Source organism: Podarcis melisellensis (assembly GCF_964234715.1).
Source record: "Podarcis melisellensis genome assembly, chromosome: 9".
NCBI lineage: Eukaryota > Metazoa > Chordata > Lepidosauria > Squamata > Lacertidae > Podarcis > Podarcis melisellensis.
The window spans coordinates 59,240,125-59,258,678 of NC_138541.1; the positions used below are offsets into that span (position 1 = coordinate 59,240,125).

Here is an 18,554-nt window from a genome sequence, read left to right on the forward strand (position 1 = left end):
TATCTGGAAGGAACCCTTGAGTGTCATCCAGACTGACCCCCCCAAAGCTATAAAACGATTGTGTCACATTTAAGAGCTACAGGTAACATAAAGGGTTAAAGGAAGCAGTTGACAAACTCAAAAACATTGCATGCACATCATAGATCCTTTGTCTCTGCAAGCAAAGAGGTTCCTGTTTAGGACTGTGTTACAAAATTATAATTAAAATTATGCTGGATCCTGTTTATATATGACATTTTTCTATAAATACATAGATTTCATCCCGTAATACATGATATAAAATTCCACTTTCAGACATTGGTCTAGATTTTAGAAGGTTGCAGGAAAGCATCAGAAACATATAATACATCACCAATTGACAACTAAACCTGTTCATGATCTTTTGCCTCATATAAAGCTCACATTAACTTTAGCTCTCATTAGCTTTTCAGAGAACAAAATGAAAACACTTGCATGATAAATAGGGGAAACCTCCTTAGAAAAACTTTTCGCCATCTGTAATGTCAAACAGACCTGCTTAACATTACCATTCATCTTATCTGACATGAAATACTATAATTGAGGAAAAAGTGATCTGTATATAATTATGTCTCCAATAATTGAATTTCTACTTTTTATCCCCAGATGTCTCAAAAGGTCTTGTAATGTAAGTTTTGTCTGGTCAAATGTTCAATGCCAGATGGTTGTGAATATCCCTCTCATTCTCCTTGGGTAATTATTTAAAAATCATGATCTATCTTGATCTTCATTTGTCATGAAGCAAGACACTAATGGGGCCAGTGAGGTAAGAGGAAAGAGGAAGCCCAAAAGTGTACTCTCTTAAGAAAGAAACCATTAATTCTTCTATCATTTAGAGACAGTGGCATAGCGTGGGGGTGCAGGGGGGCCCGGCCGCACCGGGCGCAACATCTGGGGGTTAGGGGGCGCAAATCCACGGGTTAGGGGGCACAAATTACTTGCCTTGCCCCGGGTGCTGACAACCCATGCTACGCCACTGTTTAGAGATAAAGAAAACATCTAGTTTATGTTGAAGAGACACCTGCTTGCCTGCATTGATAACATTTCATTTAAGGTTTAGGGTTGTCATCTGTTTACAAGGCAAAGCAATGATAATTCTGCTATATATCATGTCAATGGGGTAAAGAAAGTAGAAAACCAAGGGACTTCTTGGGATTGCTGTATATTCACAGGGATATTGTCACATTTTAATTATTTTAAATGGACATTTGGAGTTCAAAAACAGGTCCGTGGTCTTTATAGCCCCTCTTTACAGACCGATTGCACCTTTAAAATTGATGGTATAACTATAGGTAACTTATACTATATACACACATATATAGGTTACTGAGATTGATATTTAAAACTCCAAAATCCAGGGCTCCCCGCTTCCTAACATAGACACACTCTCACACAGAGTATTGTGTTTATTTTTAAAGCTTAGAACAAAAGTGTGTAACAATTTTGATGTCTTCTATAGCAACAATATTTTCAAAGTCTATAATACATTCATTCCAACTCACCCTTTTAATCTGAAAAATAAATGGCTCTGCTGTAATGGTGGTATGTGACAGCAAGAGAATGGGAGCAGGTCCTAGTCTAGCAATTAAGCCCCTGAAGATCATTTCATATGCTGCTACAGCTAAATTAATATTACCAAACTATACAATTTTTGTAATCAAACTAGAAAATGGCTTGTGTTCGAGTAACATAAGGATTTACTGTACACCTTATTACTAATTCCAAGTAAATTACATTATGAACACTTGCCACTAGATGGTGCTTGATTACTATGGTTGTCACATTTTCTACACAAAAATATGAGTACAAATGCAAATGTATAATTTAGCATCCTCAGGTATTTCTAGGTTGTAAGGAAAAGCTGCACAACAATATAGGTTGTTTAGTACTGTATACAGTGGTACCTTGGGTTACAGACTTTTCAGGTTATAGACGCTTCAGATTACCCAGAAATAGTTCCTTGGGTTAAGAACTTTGCTTCAGGATGAGAACAGAAATTGTGCGCCATCAGCGCGGCGGCAGCAGGAGGCCCCATTAGCTAAAGTGGTACTTCAGGTTAAGAACAGTTTCAGGTTAAGAACGGACCTCCAGAACGAATTAAGTTCTTAACCCGAGATACCACTGTACCTTCTATGAAGTTATATATTAAAAATGCAACACCTTTATAAATTAGGATCCATGTGTGCTTATGACGTATTAGGTAAAAAGGTAAAGGACCCCTGGATGGTTAAGCCCAGTCAAAGGTGACTATGGGGTTGCAGCGCTCATCTCGCTTCAGGCCAAGCAAGCAGGCAGCTTTCTGGGTCATGTGGCCAGCATGACTAAACCACTTCTGGCGCAACGGAACATCATGATGGAAACCAGAGCACATGGAAACGCTGTTTACCTTCCCGCCACAGTGATACCTATTTATCTACTTGTACTGGTGTTGTGCTGGTCCCAGGGGGAAGGTTACCGTTGGCGTAGTCAAAGTCCGGTCCTGGGTCACTAGCCTGGAAACAGTTCACAAGGAGCGGGGCGAGGTCCAAAGCAGGAAGCCGGGCGGGGACAGGAACACTGGAGGGTCAGGTCTGGGTCCGGGCAGGAACAGGTACTCAACAACGACGTTGCTCCCGCAACCTGGGACCGGGCTGACTGGCCTTTATCTTCTCTGAGGCCAGGGGCGGTCCCGACCCCCAGGAGACCCGCCTCTCCTGGCCTTAAGGCGAGCACTCCTCCTGGGAGAAACCAGTTCCCTTCGCCTCTCTGCCCTGAGCCTCTGCAGTTCAGGAGAGGCCGAAGGGTTACTGGGCCCAGGGGGAGACTCACCTGTAGGCACTGAGTCCTCAACCACCTCTGGAGCCAGAGTGGGTTCACCTGGTGCCTGCTCCTGAGGATCCGGCACAGGTGCAGGCGCTTCAGAATCAAGGCCCTGCCCCAGTTCAGCCGGCCCTGGAGGCGGGGACTCCTGTGCAGGCTGGGATTCCTCCGGTTCAGCCTCTGAATCGGAGTCCCAGGCCATCACAGGTGTGCTTTCGAACTGCTAGGTTGGCAGGAGCTGGGACAGAGCAACGGAAGCTCACCCTGTTGTGGGGATTTGAACTGTCGACCTTCAAATTGGCAAGCCCAAGAGGCTCAATGGTTTAGACCACAGCACCACCCGTGTCCAAATGATACCTTATGATGTATTAACAATGTATCTGCACAGAAATGTCTCAATCTTCCCTCAAAGCCTAGACTGTAATGCTGTAGCTGGATCACCTGGCTGCTGCAAGACGGTAAGAAGGGGGAGGAGGAGGAAAGACATGGCACACTGCTGTAAAGTGGGCAGATTACTACATCATGTGCAAGGATGTACTTTTGGAATCTGAGTGGAAATGGCTGGATCCTGGGGGCTACAGTGCTGTAAGGTAGGTGGTAACATTGTCGTTTACAGCAAGGGAAGATATTTTCATGGCCAAATTTGCAACAAGGTTCAAGGGTCCTGCCTTGCATATATTCAACATTAATTTATTTGTTTTTAAAAACCCATCAGCCCATACATAGTAATGGAATTTGTTGTATTTAGTTGGCAAACGGTGTAATAAATATAGCAAAGTAATCCACCCAGGGCAATAACCTGTGCTGTTGTTTCTATTGAAGGGTAGAAGAAAAATATCTTAAATAAGTTAAACATAAATTCAAGCAAAGGGCCTTGGGCATGCACATTTAGGATTGCATCTGATGTTAGTCATACTTAGGGTTGACCCACTTAAATTACTAGTCACTTGTATTAATTTCAATGGGTCTACCACTCTATGAACAACTTTGAATACAACTCTTACATTCAGCCCATATAACTGTTTTATTAATAGTCATCTAGTATATAGAACCAGTGAAGTGGCCACAAAAATGAATGCTCCTGATAATCATATGGGATCTGAAACACTGTGTGTTTCCCTGTACTAGAGATGGCCCTGTGAAAAGAATGCACAACCTTGAGTTGAAAGAGGAGCCTAATGAAAGGCTAACAGAATTAACCACAATTCTTAAGAAGCACACCAGAGATATAATATATTGAATTTGAACTATTTTTAGCCATTTATTATTACATAGAAAGTATTCACACAATTTTCAATGTGGATAATTTTTTGTTAATGCAGGAATTTATGGATAAATGCCTTTTTTACAGTGTGATCCTGAAATGAGTTCATTTCCAGGTAGATGCACGTGCGTTTATTTAGATATACAGTATTTTAATTACAGAAAAATGCAGTAAAACTGGTCTTTTATTAATGAAGTTGCCAACATCCACAAAGGTGGAGCAAAATATTCTCACAGCTATGGAGGCCTGGGAAGGGTGGAATCTTAGATCGTAAAGTTGCCTCATATGGGTGGGGTTCTAGTGCTTAGTACATCAGCAAATGAAATTATATAAACGAAGCTATAAATCTTTTTTAACAGCTCAGCTGTGGATTTAGTGCCAACAATTCTGATCACTTGTAATTCGACTATACAACCAGGTTAATACTGCTATCGTAAGAACATATTTTAAAATTCTCTTCATTTCTTTTTAAATTTTGTTGTCTTCAATGTATTTTTTAAAAAAAATAGAGAAAGCCACAATAATTACCCATGATGCTGCTGAACAATTAATTTTGGAAAGAAATACAAATCAATCCTTTCTATTCAAAATACAGGTCTATAAAGCACTTTTATTGTTAGCCGTTTAAAGACCATCAGGTAAGATGCAGATTAGGTCTAATTAATCACCATGTCCTGAAAATTTAGCCGTATTGAGATTCATCACCACATCCCAACTTAACATTTTCTCTCTCTCAAAATTCCATACTTCCTTCAATGTAAATATTATCAGGGTGCCTTAGACAGTACAAACAATAAATATAATACATAAACAAAGCAGCACAATTAAGAAGACCCTATCACCAGTCAACACCCATATTATACCTGGTGCTAGGAGACATTGCAGGAGAGCATCAGATTATGATCGCAGTGCCCAGCAGGCCTATGTAGAAAAAGGTTTTCCTTCAAGCATCCTGGTTAACAACCCATACAGGCTTTGAATTGTGCAAGGAAATGAAGCCATGGACAGTTGATAATCAATTATATTTAAGACAACTACAGTATATCAATGTTCACACCTGCTGATCCTGTTCAAAAACCTTGCAGCTGTATTTTAAACTAGCTGAAATATTTGAAGAGTTTTCAAAACCAGTTCCATGTACAAAACATTGCAGCAATATAACCAGGAGGTTATCAGGACATGTATAACTGTTGTTGGGTTATCTCTATGGAGGAAAGGCCACGCTGGTGTGTCAATCTTTACTGAACGAAGAAATTCAACTTCTAAAAATTAAGCAGGACCAAGGAGAACCTCCAGACTGCAAATCTGATCCAGAACATGTTGAACACCACTTCCCTGGTCTGACCAATCACCTTTCAACGTACCTTAATCTTGCTGGGATTGAGCCTCTGTTCATTGGTCCTCCATCCTAACTACGTATTACTATTTACAGGCACCTGTTCAGCACTTCCACTGAACAACGATGCAAAAGCTAATCAGTTGTTTTGACAACACTTCAGTCCAAATGCCTGGATAACCTTCCCCATCAGCTTCATGCAGTGAGTGTCAATCTAATTGCTCTTGTTTTGTTCAAGTGGGGAGGGGGGGTTTGAAATGGCAGGCACTTCCTTCACCAGTGAAGGGGCTTTTTACCGTCTACCTGAAAGTAAAGCAGAATGGACTGTGGTAGCACTATCCACAGTCAAAGAACTGCAACACAAAAGACCCTGTCCTGCATTCTTATCAGTCTGGCCTCTTAGAACCTCAGACATAGATAATATAGGCAGGTTAACATAGGAAGCGGCGGTCTTTCAGATATCCTGGCCCCAAGCCTTTTAGTGATATATATATATATATATATATATATATATATATATATATGAGCAACATATCGCCGAAGAATTGATGCTTTTGAATCATGGTGCTGGAGGAGACGCTTGAGAGTCCCATGGACTGCAAGAAGATCAAACCTATCCATCCTTAAGGAAATCAGCCCTGAGTGCTCACTAGAAGGAGAGATCGTGAAGCTGAGGCTCCAATAATTTGGCCACCTCATGAGAAGAGAAGACTCCCTGGAAAAGACCTTGATGTTGGGAAAGACGGAGGGCACAAGGAGAAGGGGACAACAGAGGACGAGATGGTTGGACAGTGTTCTCAAAGCTACCAGCATGAGTTTGACCAAACTGTGGGAGGCAGTGGAAGACAGGTGTGCCTGGCATGCTCTGGTCCATGGGGTCACAAAGGGTCGGACACGACTAAACGACTAAACAACAAATGAGCAACACTCGTGAGTTGAGCCTAGCCCAGAAACACATTTGAAGCTAATACAGTTGAATAAGCTCAGTGTTATATTGTCTGTAAATTGCACACCAAACAACAATCTGGCTGCAGCATTTTGCACAAGTTACACTTTCCTAATATGTACACATCAAGGGCAACCCTATGTAGAACATGCTGCAGCAATCTAAATGAGGAATGACTAGTGTGGGCTGTGGATCCTCCCTGGATTCAAATGTAAAATGTGGTGTCCAAGATAAGGCAGATAGAGGTGATTTTTATCCTTCAAATGCTTAGCAGACCTATTTGTATGCCCCCCTCGTGTATCTCCCCTTGTGGACAAAGCTCTAAAACTCCTGAAACATTTGGAAGTGGCCCACTGGGCAACACTGCAAGGACACAATAGATATACTATGACCAACACAGTGTTGCTACTACTGTGTCCCCACTGTGGAAGGATGTGTGGATCCAGAATAGGCTTCCACAGTCATCTACGGACTCATTGTTAAAACCGTATTCATGGAAGACAATTTCAGCTACGAGTGATCGCCAAAGAAGAAAGAAGTTGCTGCTACTCACCAACACAGAATAAGCTCAATAATGAACTCTTACATATGTATGACTGTATTTGTATCAAGGTTTCTGACACTTGTGCTTCCAGCATCCCTTCCTTCTTCATAGCTCCAAGCTCATTGGTAATCCAAGCAGCCAACTGAGCTTTGGACAGCAAAAGATGATTTGAAATGCTTCAACAGCCTGAGTCAGCTCTGTAGAATAGATTACAACTATTGATTAAGGAATGTCCAGCTACCAGGAACTAAGAGCTTCTGAACAAGAACATACATATTTAGACTGAGATCAGCGTATCAGTCATGCTCCATCACCAGCGCATGAGAAAAAAGAGTCAGAAAGAACAGAAACGGTTAAGAACCTGAATTATACTGCATATTTACAAAAGGTTTGTACACTCGTGGTTAAACATTTAAGCTGAACAACCCTGCAAAGTTTACATAACTTTTAAAAACATGGGAATAGAACAAGCACCACATCCAGTGAGCACCGAAGCATTTCCTTCTTAAAAACAGAGTTGTGTTTTTTGAAAGGATACTTATTGAAATTCCAGAGGGGACTATTTATCCTCCCCCCCCCCCCCCGCTTCCTTGTGTGCAGTGTATGTAATACAAAACAATTTATTAAAAAAGTATATTGAAATAGCGCTAATTTTTAAAGGTCTGAATGTCAATTTATCAGTTAATTCACCACTGAAGGTACTTACCGGTATGTACCAAATTCTGTAACTCATAAAAGACTTTATTTAAGGGTTTAGCTAAACACTTGAATGCATAAAAGAGCATGTTTAGACATGTTGATAACTTGTGTCTGGAGAGTTGGGAGGCAACAGTTTCCTATTTGGGAAGCTAAACAAACTTTTGATATAGTCCTCTTACATGGCTGTATGACCTCAAGATATATGTGGGTGCAGTTTGTTTGAAAGTGCACTCATGTAAAAATGGTAGCATTGTGTCATTAGGGAAAGATTAAGAGAATTTGTAGCCTAGCTTTCATCCCGATAGCCAACTTTTTCATGCAGGATATATGTTGTGATATGGGAGTAATTTCAAACAAGTGGTCCAACTCACACACATGAATTCTGAGGTGATCCAATAAGGTGTGATAGCTGTGTCAAATCAGCAGATCAATCAACTGGGGCTTTTAAACTACTGTTAAGTTCCTATTTTAAAAAATTACTCTGCAGCTATACTATTGTAGCCAAAATCTATGCTAATATGTGGCAGTTATTTTTGCTTATTTATAAAGCTAGTTATACACACCCCATTGCAATCTGTCTGAAGGGAGATTAAAATGATATAACAATAAATTGTGGCCAATTATAGCCACATTATATTGACAATTTTGGAAATTATACGGGGGTTAGGAACATGACCAAAGTTAGAAAAATCAATTTCTTTCTATTTAAGTCAGATGGATAATGTGCACAGTCAACCAAATGATACAGCTAGCGTGCACATTGTCCTGTTCTTCTTGGCTATTTTGAAATATGGAAACATGATCCAAGTCAACCAAATGATACAGCTAGTGTGCACATTGTCCTGTTCTTCTTGGCTATTTTGAAATATGGAAACATGATCCAAGGAAAGTAATTCAATTTAGCTGGATGAAGATGGATAGTTCTAACTTAACATGTCTGTCATTCACTAATTATTTGTATCTTGTGCAGTCTCCAGACTATACTTTGCCAGGGGTGTATACAACTGAGGAACTCTTTCTCTGTAACATTTCATCCATTCCCTTCCTTCTAGGAGGACATACATCACAGAAAAGTAGACTGTACGTATATCATTGAATACAATTACCGCCAATGATCATTCACAGCATTTATAATCTTTTTCACATTTATTCACACAAGAGCTCAATGCAATAGACTGTATGTCATGTTAAAGAGTATGGAGAGAGATCCATATCTGCCTTGGACATCCAGTCCTAAACAAAGTAGGATTTCCCAAATACAAACCCATCAATTTACGGTATGCCCTGTATCAGCCTGATCTAGAACATTTGCAGAAGAGGAACATTCTTTTTCTAGACTCCAGCCAGCCAGAATAGGAACCTTACAGCACTGTTCTGGACCCTGGGGAGCGGGTTTCAGAAGGGGAGAGAGAGGAAGAAAGGACACCCATTTCTCCCCACCCTTCCCAATGTGCTATATAGAGTTAGATAGATCAAATTTAGAGCTGGATGCAAACCCCAAACTTTATTGCTGTATAGAAGAGTAGGAAATAGCTCCAGTTTCTTTATTCTCCCTACTGAACCATTATTCTAATCTATAGTGTAGGAAGAGGTTTTTTTAACTCAGGGAAATCATTCCTCCTGCATTCCCCTCCAGAAATACTTACTAGAGCTTGTAAGGGGTTTCAGCAGACCAATTCTTCTTCCTTACTCCCAACTTCAACTGACACTCTTAGTCTTAACATCTCAAGTTTCAACTGCTCTCGTCCATAAACTTAAGTTGATTGGAGTCTTTCTGCCTTACTTACTTTGTGAAACTTCCCTATGGAAAATAATGGAGAAATTCAGAATTTTAGCATGACTGTGATTTGGTAGAGGGCTGTTTGCCTTACTCCAACAAAAGTTAGCAGCAACCACAGAATTCCATTATTTGGCATTTGGTGTGATACTGGTAATTATACTGTATCTCCAAACAATGGTCTGAGTTACTCAATAAAGTTTTATACCTCCAGGTTCAACTGTCAACAGTGTATAATAAATTCAGGAAGCTCACAGTCCTTTTTGGCTTATTTCTTTTAATTTACTTGAATACTTGTTTGCCCAGGAGATCCCTAATGATACAGAAATCACTACCTTGGTTTGGGATAATCCTGTTTTGCATCTGAATTGATAAGGCATTGATGCTGCTATCCTGTATCCGTTTACCTATGGGAAAGGACCCATTGCGCTTGAGGGTGCTCACTCCTGAGTAGACAAGTACAGAAATGCATCATCAATCACACAATTTCACTATAGTCAAACCTCAGTTGTCGAACATAATCTGTTCCAGAAGACCATTCAATTTCCGAAACATTCGACAACCAAAAACTGAAAGTGGAAACTCAAAACAGAAGCTGCGTAGCATGTTAGGCTTCTGAACATCATTCAAAAACTGGAGCAGTTACTTCTGGGTTTTTGGCGTTGGGGGAAAACATTTGAAAATGGGGCTGTTCCAGAAGTGAGGTTTGACTGTATTAGGAGAAAGCAGTACTGTTGAAAACAGAAGGCTGGATTATCTTCATATTAAGAGTTCCATCCTTTATTAGTGCTCAAAAAGAACAAAACCCTGTACAGTATTGTCAAGAGGGCTTGCTTCTAATGTGCTTGTAGGACTGAATGCAGCTTTAATTGGTGGGGCTTCCTCAGGGGTTAGTCTGTAAAAAGAGAAGTAAAAAAACAAGGAAAAGCCCATACACGTGCACCCTGTGGAATGCCCTCCCATCAGATGTCAAGGAAATAAAACAACTATCGGACTTTTAGAAGACATTGGAAGGCAGCCCTGTTTAGGGAAGCTTTTAATATTCGATGAATTATTGTATTTTAATATTTTGCTGGAAGCCACCCAGTGGCTGGGGAAACCCAGCCTGATAGGTAGGGTATAAATAATAAAATTATTATTATATTATTATTGGTAGTAGTAGTACTACTACACCCTACGAGCTCTAAACCTGTAATTCCGCATTTTATAGAGCAGTGTCGGGTTATGGATGGTGCAAGCGGTTCCCCTGCACAGGGTGCCAAGCCAAGAGGGTGCAAACAAACATTTTTTATAAAAAAAAACACCACCCCAATATTTATACTGGTACCTACTCCAAGTTGGGGAGGGCGCCCCATTTTGTCCCCTCTGTGTGTGCCATATTACCAAAATCCGCCCCTGACTAGAGCTGGGATGGGCTGGGCTGGCCTTGTGGTAAAGGGGAAGAAACTCGGCACATGCTCTGAGACCACCTTATCGCCAAAAATAGGACCAGGTGCCGAGAGCGCCTAGGAGTTATTTCTAAATAAATGTGGGTAGGCGCGGGAAGGCACCTTCATGACATTTAAAGTCCGGGGGCGCTTTCCCAGCCGGTAGGGGGAAGGCTACGGCTGCCATTAACGGCTCCTGAAGCGGCATCAGCAGTGACTCGAGGACTTTGTACGAGTATGAAATCATCGCCCGCCACTATTGTCCAAGCGCCGCCCTGCGCGCCGCCCTCACGGCTCAGCCCCTCACGGCTCGGCCCGGTCTTCGCGCCTCAAGCCCAGCCAGGCCGCCCGCCGGCCCGAAGCTCGGGGCTGTGGAAGGAAAAGCTCCTCCCCCCCCCCTGCCAACACACGGAGAGAACGGAGAGGGAAGGGCGGACATGGCGACGGCCGCTGTCTTCAGGGAGGCCGCGGCCGGATATGCGTGTACGCCTCCCTCCGCTGTGGGCCGCCACCGGCGCAGCTGACTCGGCCCAGCCCAGCCTGCCGAGCAGGAGCCGAGAGAGGCGAGGCTGCGCTTCCCCGCCCGGCCATGTAGAGGGGGCCCGCCTTGCTTAGGCCAGCTCAGGAGACAGCCGGCCGCCTCAGCGTGAGGGGAAAGAAGGAAGGGGGGGGAAGCTTCGCCTGACAGAGGGAGGGACGAGAAGGCGGCGGCGGCGGCAGCAGGAGCCGCGCTGCCTTGTGAGGCGAGAGGGTCGCGGGGGTTGGGTGGAGCCGCGGGGCGCCATGGAGGACATTAACTCCAACGTGAACGCCGACGCCGAAGTGCGGAAGCTGCAGGAGCTGGTGAAGAAGCTGGAGAAGCAGAACGAGCAGCTCCGCATTCGCAGCGCCGCCGGGGCTCCGGGAGGCAGCCCCAAACGGCTGCTGGGCAACAACCACGGCGGCGGCGGAGGGTCGGGAGCCTGCACGCCGCCTCTGGCCTCCGCGGCTACCGGCGCCCCGCAGTCGCCTTCACCGCCGTCGCCCGCCGCCGCTGCCAGGAGCAGCCCTCTGCTGCTGGGGCTCGAGAGCCGCTGCCTCGGCCCCAACAAGGCCGGGCCCAGGCGGCCTCCGCCGAGCGAGGAAGGAGCCGGAGGAAGCGGCTCGGAGGTGTCGGGGGGAGCCGGGGAGAACGCCAGCCTCCTGGACGAAGTGGAGCCGCTGAAGCCCGACGAGCTGGAGCGGCTGGCCGGCTGCGGGGAAGACGAGACCGGCTGGTGAGGAGGAGTGGGACGCGGGGCTGGGTTGACTTATTCCGGTTCAAATGCGGTGCCTCCTCCAGCTTGCACGCAGTTGGGCCGCGAAGGCTCCCTGTTTTGCGCTTGGGAGGGTTAGGATCGCACGCTGCCTCTCAGATCGGCGACCCCCAAGATCGAAGGCCTTGCCTTGCGGGATCTCCCGGAGGAGAGCCATGGTTCCCGGTGCTGGCGCAGCCCAAGGGGCCCGAGAGAAGCAGCTTCCCTACGGGGCTCTTGGCGTGGTTTCTTGCACCTGGGAGGCTCCGCACAAATCTGGGAGTTGCAGACCTTAACCTTCTCTTGGAGGAGAGCCTTGTTTTGGTTCCTTTCTAAAGAAGGGAAGGGAAATCTACCCAATACTCCCGAGGGGTGGAGAATCCCTTTGTCCTTTCTCCGGCAAGCGGCGGCTTCAGGGTACTTTTGTTATAGCAACCCAGAACCACAGCAGCAAAGGACACCCATTCAGATTTTTTTGTTGGGCGGTGCACTGGGGATCTTCAGATTTCTAAATGATGAGATCCCCACTTGAGCGTTTAGCTTCTGCTTCTGTAGTCACAAATTCACAAGTCCATAAATTCTCACTCTTATTTCTACACGTTCCAGGGAAAGGTAATTAAATTCTTTATTCATGGGCATGCTGGAATTACCGGTACGTGTTCTAGGTAACTAGGGATGTGTTACATATTCCAGGATCGTAGTGAGGTTTAGTGCTTTGGGCCCCTAAGCTATCTCACTTTAAAAGTTACAGGCATTTGTGTCCTTTCTGAATTGGCGTTCTCATTCTTCTTGAGCGAAGATGCTCGACATTTCATTTTAATGAAAAGAATTCTTGAAGCGAACTCAGAATATGCCTGCAAAGGATACGGAAGATAGACCAAGAAGACAGATCAATATTCTTTAAGACTTTTTGAATCCTTTATACACACACACACACACACACACACACACGTGTACACATGTGTATATATTTTAGTGATTCCCAAAATGGTGGCTTAGAACTGATAGGTATATGAATGAAATCTCATGGGCAGGCTACCAAAGCAAACTACCTGGCTACAAAATACTATGTGATTATCAAAGATCTATGTACACATGAAATCATGCCTTTTCCCTTTAAAGGAGATGTACGGGATAACTCTCCTTTCTTGCTCACTTCTTGTGTATATATTAAGCTAGTTTGTACAGGTCGTCCCCCTCATAATGTGTGGATATACATGCATTTTGCAGTTGTGTACAAAGTTCTTTTATAAGAACCGATCCTTATGTGTGATGCAGTGTGTGATGCAGTGCAAGAGGGAGTTGCTTCTTCTTAAACAGAGAAGTATTTTTTAAAACAAAGCTTCAGCTTCTGGGGCATCACTTCTATGAAAAGTTTTTGGAGCTAGGCTGCATGATAAAGGAGCTAGGCTGCATGATAAAGGAGAACCTTCAGGATTGTGTAGTATATTACAAAAACAGTTGGTTTATGTTATGTTTGTAAATTGCCTTGAAACACATGTAAACATGATTCATAAATTGTGTTGTTTTAATTACTTGTCAATTTAGTCATAGCTAAGAGTGGCTTAAAATGGAAATCCAACTAGTTCATTGATTCTTGGGTTCTTTCCAAGCCCCTCCTATTGCATGTAATACTAAGCTTAACCATGGCTTAGCATGAACAAGTAAATGTGTAGATTCCTGGAGACAAGGTCGTGGGCTCTTTGCTCCTCTGCTTGTCCTGCTACTGCCACACTGCTGCAAGCAAAGTTGTGGTTTGACTTATATTTTGGTCCAAATCCGGACTTGTTTATCTTGATCCAGTAAAACTATGACATGCAGTGAAAGTTTGTTCTTTGGTTTCCCACTAGTACTTTATCTGAGTGAGACAAACCATGAGCCTAAGTTCAGACATAATACTGCCAAACCATGGCTTAGCTTGCAGCAGCAACAGCAAGACCTGTGGAGAAGTGAAGTGACCATGATCTTCTCTCTCAGAACGTACATGTTTGTGCTAAGTCATGGTTTGAATTAGCATGGCATGTGAATTGTTCTTGTATGTCTTTATCCAGCCAGGAGACAGTGTAAATCTCCTTCTCCCCTTTCCTCAGCCACTGAAGGATGATGAGGTTGCTTGTTTTTGAGGGACACTGAAATAACCAGACCTCTTTCTGCTCCTGCTGTGTCTTTCTCTTGAATCACATGGCTGTTTCCCCGCCCCTTTTTCCCTTGGACTACCTTACCTGATCAAGAGGGAGACTAAAGATAAAGGGACCCCTGACCATTAGGTCAAGTTGTGACCGACTCTGTGGTTGTCGCACTCATCTCGCTTTATTGGCCGAGGGAGCCAGCGTACAGCTTCCGGGTCATGTGGCCAGCATGACTAAGCCACTTCTTGCGAACCAGAGCAGCGCACGGAAACGCCGTTTACCTTCCCGCTGGAGCGGTACCTATTTATCTACTTGCACTTTGACGTGCTTTCAAACTGCTAGGTTGAAAGGAGCAGGGACCGAGCAACGGGAGCTCACCCTGTCGCGGGGATTCAAACTCCCAGCCTTCTGATCGGCAAGTTCTAGGCTCTGTGGTTTAACCCACAGTGCCACCCGCGCTCCTTAAGAGAGAGACTAACCAGGTGCTATTTATATCCATTTTATTATCTTCAATACACTTGAAGTTCTTATTCTCATTTTCTTTAAAATTTCTAGATAATGGTGAATATAGTGACAAAGTAGGAAGTACAGGCAGCGACCATTTTGCACGTGTTCAAATAATGCACAGGCGCATCGCCACAAGCCCAGAAGTGGCAGGAAAAGTGGGTGGGACGGGGCGGGCTTCTGCATACTCCACAGTCACATGTGTTGACCCAGAATGCAATCCCAGCACAAATCGGAGATTGCCTGTAATTCAGATATCTCTCATCTCAGCAGTTTGGTACTGCTGCTGCCGGGTGCTTCCATGATTGCTATGCAGAGTTGTAGGTGTCAATTACTCTGATAAGCATGCCTGACAGTGGTGTGTTTCCGAATGTGAAAACACAAAGATGAGCCCGTAGTCCAGTGGGAGGAAAGGTCCTTGATTCCTGACCTCTCCAGGTAGAGCTGGGAGTGTCCCCAGCCTGAAACCTTCATGAACTGCTGCCATTCAGTGTAGAGTACTGGGCTAGATTGACTGATGGTCTGATTTGGTATAAGGCAGCCTTCTTTATTTTTCAACACCAGGAAGTCTTCCTCAGTCATAATAGGCAACAAGTATCCTTGGAAGTATATATTGTACCTGAAATTAGTTCCACCTTTCTTTCTGTGTTGCTTAGACCAAAGCACAATTTTGGTAAGCAGCATTTATCAGTTTTAATTAATTTAGTCATGTGGACTGCCTGAATGCAAATTGCATTTTTTTTGGTATCTTTACCTCATTTCAAACTAATTAAACCACATCACACACGTGTGTGTGTGTGTGTGTAAGTAGCTTTTCAGGCATACAACTCTGCTGTCCTCTTAAAATATTGCATTCATTTTAAATGGGTACAACCTTTTAATTAGACTGACATGCTTATAGTTGAGGTATTAGAGCAACTGTGCTGTCTCAGTTAACAGCAAAGATGAATCACTAGACTAATTTAGTGATTGTGAAGCAGTTTGTGGGTGAGCTTGTTCTAACTTTATTTTCTAACAAACTCACTATGTGTTTTGAATGCTCATTGTGAAATGAGCCACTCCAGTGCAAGGCAGATATTTCTCTGACATTTTGACATCTAAGATTGTCTTGTTCCAATGTGCCTTTGACAAGCTTAACTGAAAAGTGTTGGCTCCTCATTTTATGATGTGGCTCTGTTCCATCATTCCTTGTTTTATTTAGGTTATTTATGTAACTTGTTTTATTCTTACATATTAAACTGTTTGTTAACTGTTTTGGGGTCCCACTTTGGAAGAAAAGGTAGCACTGTATATAAATGTAATAAATAAATAAGGCCTGGGAGAGTACAAATGTTTTCACCTGGCATTGAAAAGTAACATAGGCCAAAGTTAAGTCTCTCTGGTAAGAGAATTCCGAAAGTGGGATGCTACAACCGAAAAAGCCCTAACACTGATATTTAACCACAAGAGAGAGTGAAAAAGAGAGATGTAACTCCTTGGAAAGAGAGGCATTTTAAATATCTGCCTGTCTTCAAGCACTTCTAGACTAGAAGCTGAAGAATAGGAAGTAATATCTCTAAGAGAAACAGACTTCCCTTGTGGAGATTGCTCTTCTCCTAGGAGGGGGAGGAGCACAAGGCAAGCAGGAATCATGAAATACATTACTACACATCACTGAGCATATTGCACTTATTAGGTGAGTATGTGTCTACTTGCTAGTCAGCTTCTGAGATTTCATCATTCATCTCCTATCCATTAGCACTATCATCCTATGGGGAAGAACTGTAGAGGATGTTATTTGCTTGAAGTCAATGTCTTCATTATGCCAACTTCTACACTCTTGACCAAAATCTTTTCTCATACAGAACCACAAATCCTTGTGGTTGCAGCTGGGGGTGCTTTCACATAGCAGTTTTCTATGGACTGTGTACTCATTGAACATGCATGTTTCTTGCAGTGCCACAGAATAGTGTCTTCATCAAAGTGCCATCCCGTGCTTTCCAATTTAATTCGGATTTATTGTTTCAGGAGGTTTATTTCACTTACTGCCTTTTCCGGGTAAACAGTAAAGTCAGGTTAAATAGGAAAATATGGGATGGCATTTGGTTGAGGTCTATCATCTGTGACACTGCACAAAACCACATGCATTAGCAGCACCAAGTCCATAACCAATTGCCATGTGGGATTTTAACCTAGGTTGGTCTTAGATAAAACTTCTGTCCCATGAATGCAATAGTGACTCAGTCTAACACTGTCATGCAGATTTCTCTCAAAGCATGATCTAAGCCTTGATATCATCACACTAGTAGAAACACCCAAGTAATTGTATTCAATAGCAAATACTGTCCTTAACTTCTTTGTTTTGATTTTAGTCATCATAAAAAGCAAAACTGAAATATTGGCCTTGCTGTACCACAATGAGCTCGAGGTGATGTAAATGGTTCTCCGCCTCCCCATTTCATCCTCACATTAGCCTGTGTTTTCGTTGGTGTTGTCTTTTGGGAACTGTTCTGGGAACTTTCTGCTGAAGGAGCAGTAGAGAAATCCCTTAAATATGCCACATAAACATGGGCTCATCCAGGTTTACTTCCTAGTGACTTAAGTTCCGCATAAGCCAGACATATTATCCATGTTTCAAAATGGCTGTAACATTCCAGATATTAATACACCATAATGTTACTAAGGAATGGGTGGAAACTTATTACATAAAGAGCAAATGACAGGCAATGTCAACACTGATCCTTCATTGGCAGTGAGGGATAGTTTGGAAATTTAATTGGTCCATGCCATTCGGTGACTTGCAAGTTTTATTTATTTTTACGAGCTGCTATTTAGTTGTATGGCCATGCTGATTCAAAAATACCTTGCAGCAGCACTAGTGTCTGTATCTTTAAAGACATTTTATAAAGTATGCATCTTTCTGCCATTAATGTAGTCCTCCTTCCCGTTTTACCTGACATAAATGCTCTGGAAATGTTGTTTACCTTTTCTTTCACTCCAGGGTGTTTTCACTCATGATGTAACTAGAAGACATTTGCACCAGCTTGTCAGGTATCACCATCAAGCTATGTTATCATCATGCTAAAAAGTATATCGAAAGAAATATTAGCAAGCCAAGAAACTGGATAATTAAAACCCAGTTTAAAGTCTTGAATGTTAATTTTGGGAGGACCCAGGTACAGATTGTAATATATGTACCTTTAAAAAGAAAAAAAGTAGATCACATTTTTATCAACTAACTACAGTTTAGTGGAAGTGAGTGACTTCCCATTCTGTTGTTTTGGTCTTTAAATAGCTATAGAAACCCTCAGAGGTTATTTGTAGCCGGAAAAAGTTGTGGACAAGGACAGCTTGCTCATCTATTTCCCCACTAACTGCTTTTCCACAGAGGTTTGCTACTCCCAAGATGTTTCCCGGTTGTTGGTTTCAGCCCAATGTTTATTTTACAAACATGGGGCTGGAACTTAGGTAGTAAATTTCAGGATGAAAGTTAGTGGCAAGTGAAAGGTTAAGCACTTATTTGTCTCCCACAGCCTGTGACACTTAGACCTGGTTCATAGATCACATTAAACCATGGCTTACCATTACATCTGAACACAGCTCAGTGCTTTAACTATGGTTTGTTAGTGAAAATAAGCCAAAGTTTGTTGGCTTACTGACCTTAACTGTGGTTTGGTGGTGCATGTGAGCATGGGGACCATCTTAAGAGTGGTTAATTTCATTACCCTGCCCAAATTTCTCACCAAGCAACAGAGATGCTTGGTAAGAATGCTGGAAAACAAAGAAGTCCTCCTCTCTTCTTGCTGCTGCCTTTCCTAAATCTGATGTAGTGAGGCAGCAGCCAAAATAGATTTTTTG

The 18,554-nt window shown here is 42.9% G+C and overlaps 2 protein-coding genes across 5 annotated transcripts in view; one reads left to right on the forward strand and one right to left on the reverse strand.

The window, feature by feature from the left end:
- Window positions 1–10,945, reverse strand: part of TEC (tec protein tyrosine kinase) — a 74,939-nt gene extending 63,994 nt beyond the window's left edge. Inside the window, exons 1-2 of the mRNA XM_081924494.1 lie at window positions 10,715–10,945; window positions 9,253–9,407 (exon numbers count right to left, since the gene is read on the reverse strand). The gene's annotated coding sequence lies outside the window, so the exon portion shown is untranslated. The remainder of the gene's footprint in view (window positions 1–9,252; window positions 9,408–10,714) is intronic.
- A 497-nt stretch (window positions 10,946–11,442) lies between these two features.
- The window catches only part of SLAIN2 (SLAIN motif family member 2), a 33,035-nt gene continuing 25,923 nt past the window's right edge, over window positions 11,443–18,554 (forward strand). For all 4 annotated transcript variants that reach the window (XM_081924503.1, XM_081924504.1, XM_081924505.1 and 1 more), the window contains exon 1: window positions 11,443–12,066. In XM_081924503.1, the coding sequence (XP_081780629.1) occupies window positions 11,594–12,066 (473 nt within the window). In that variant the 5' untranslated portion in view covers window positions 11,443–11,593. The remainder of the gene's footprint in view (window positions 12,067–18,554) is intronic.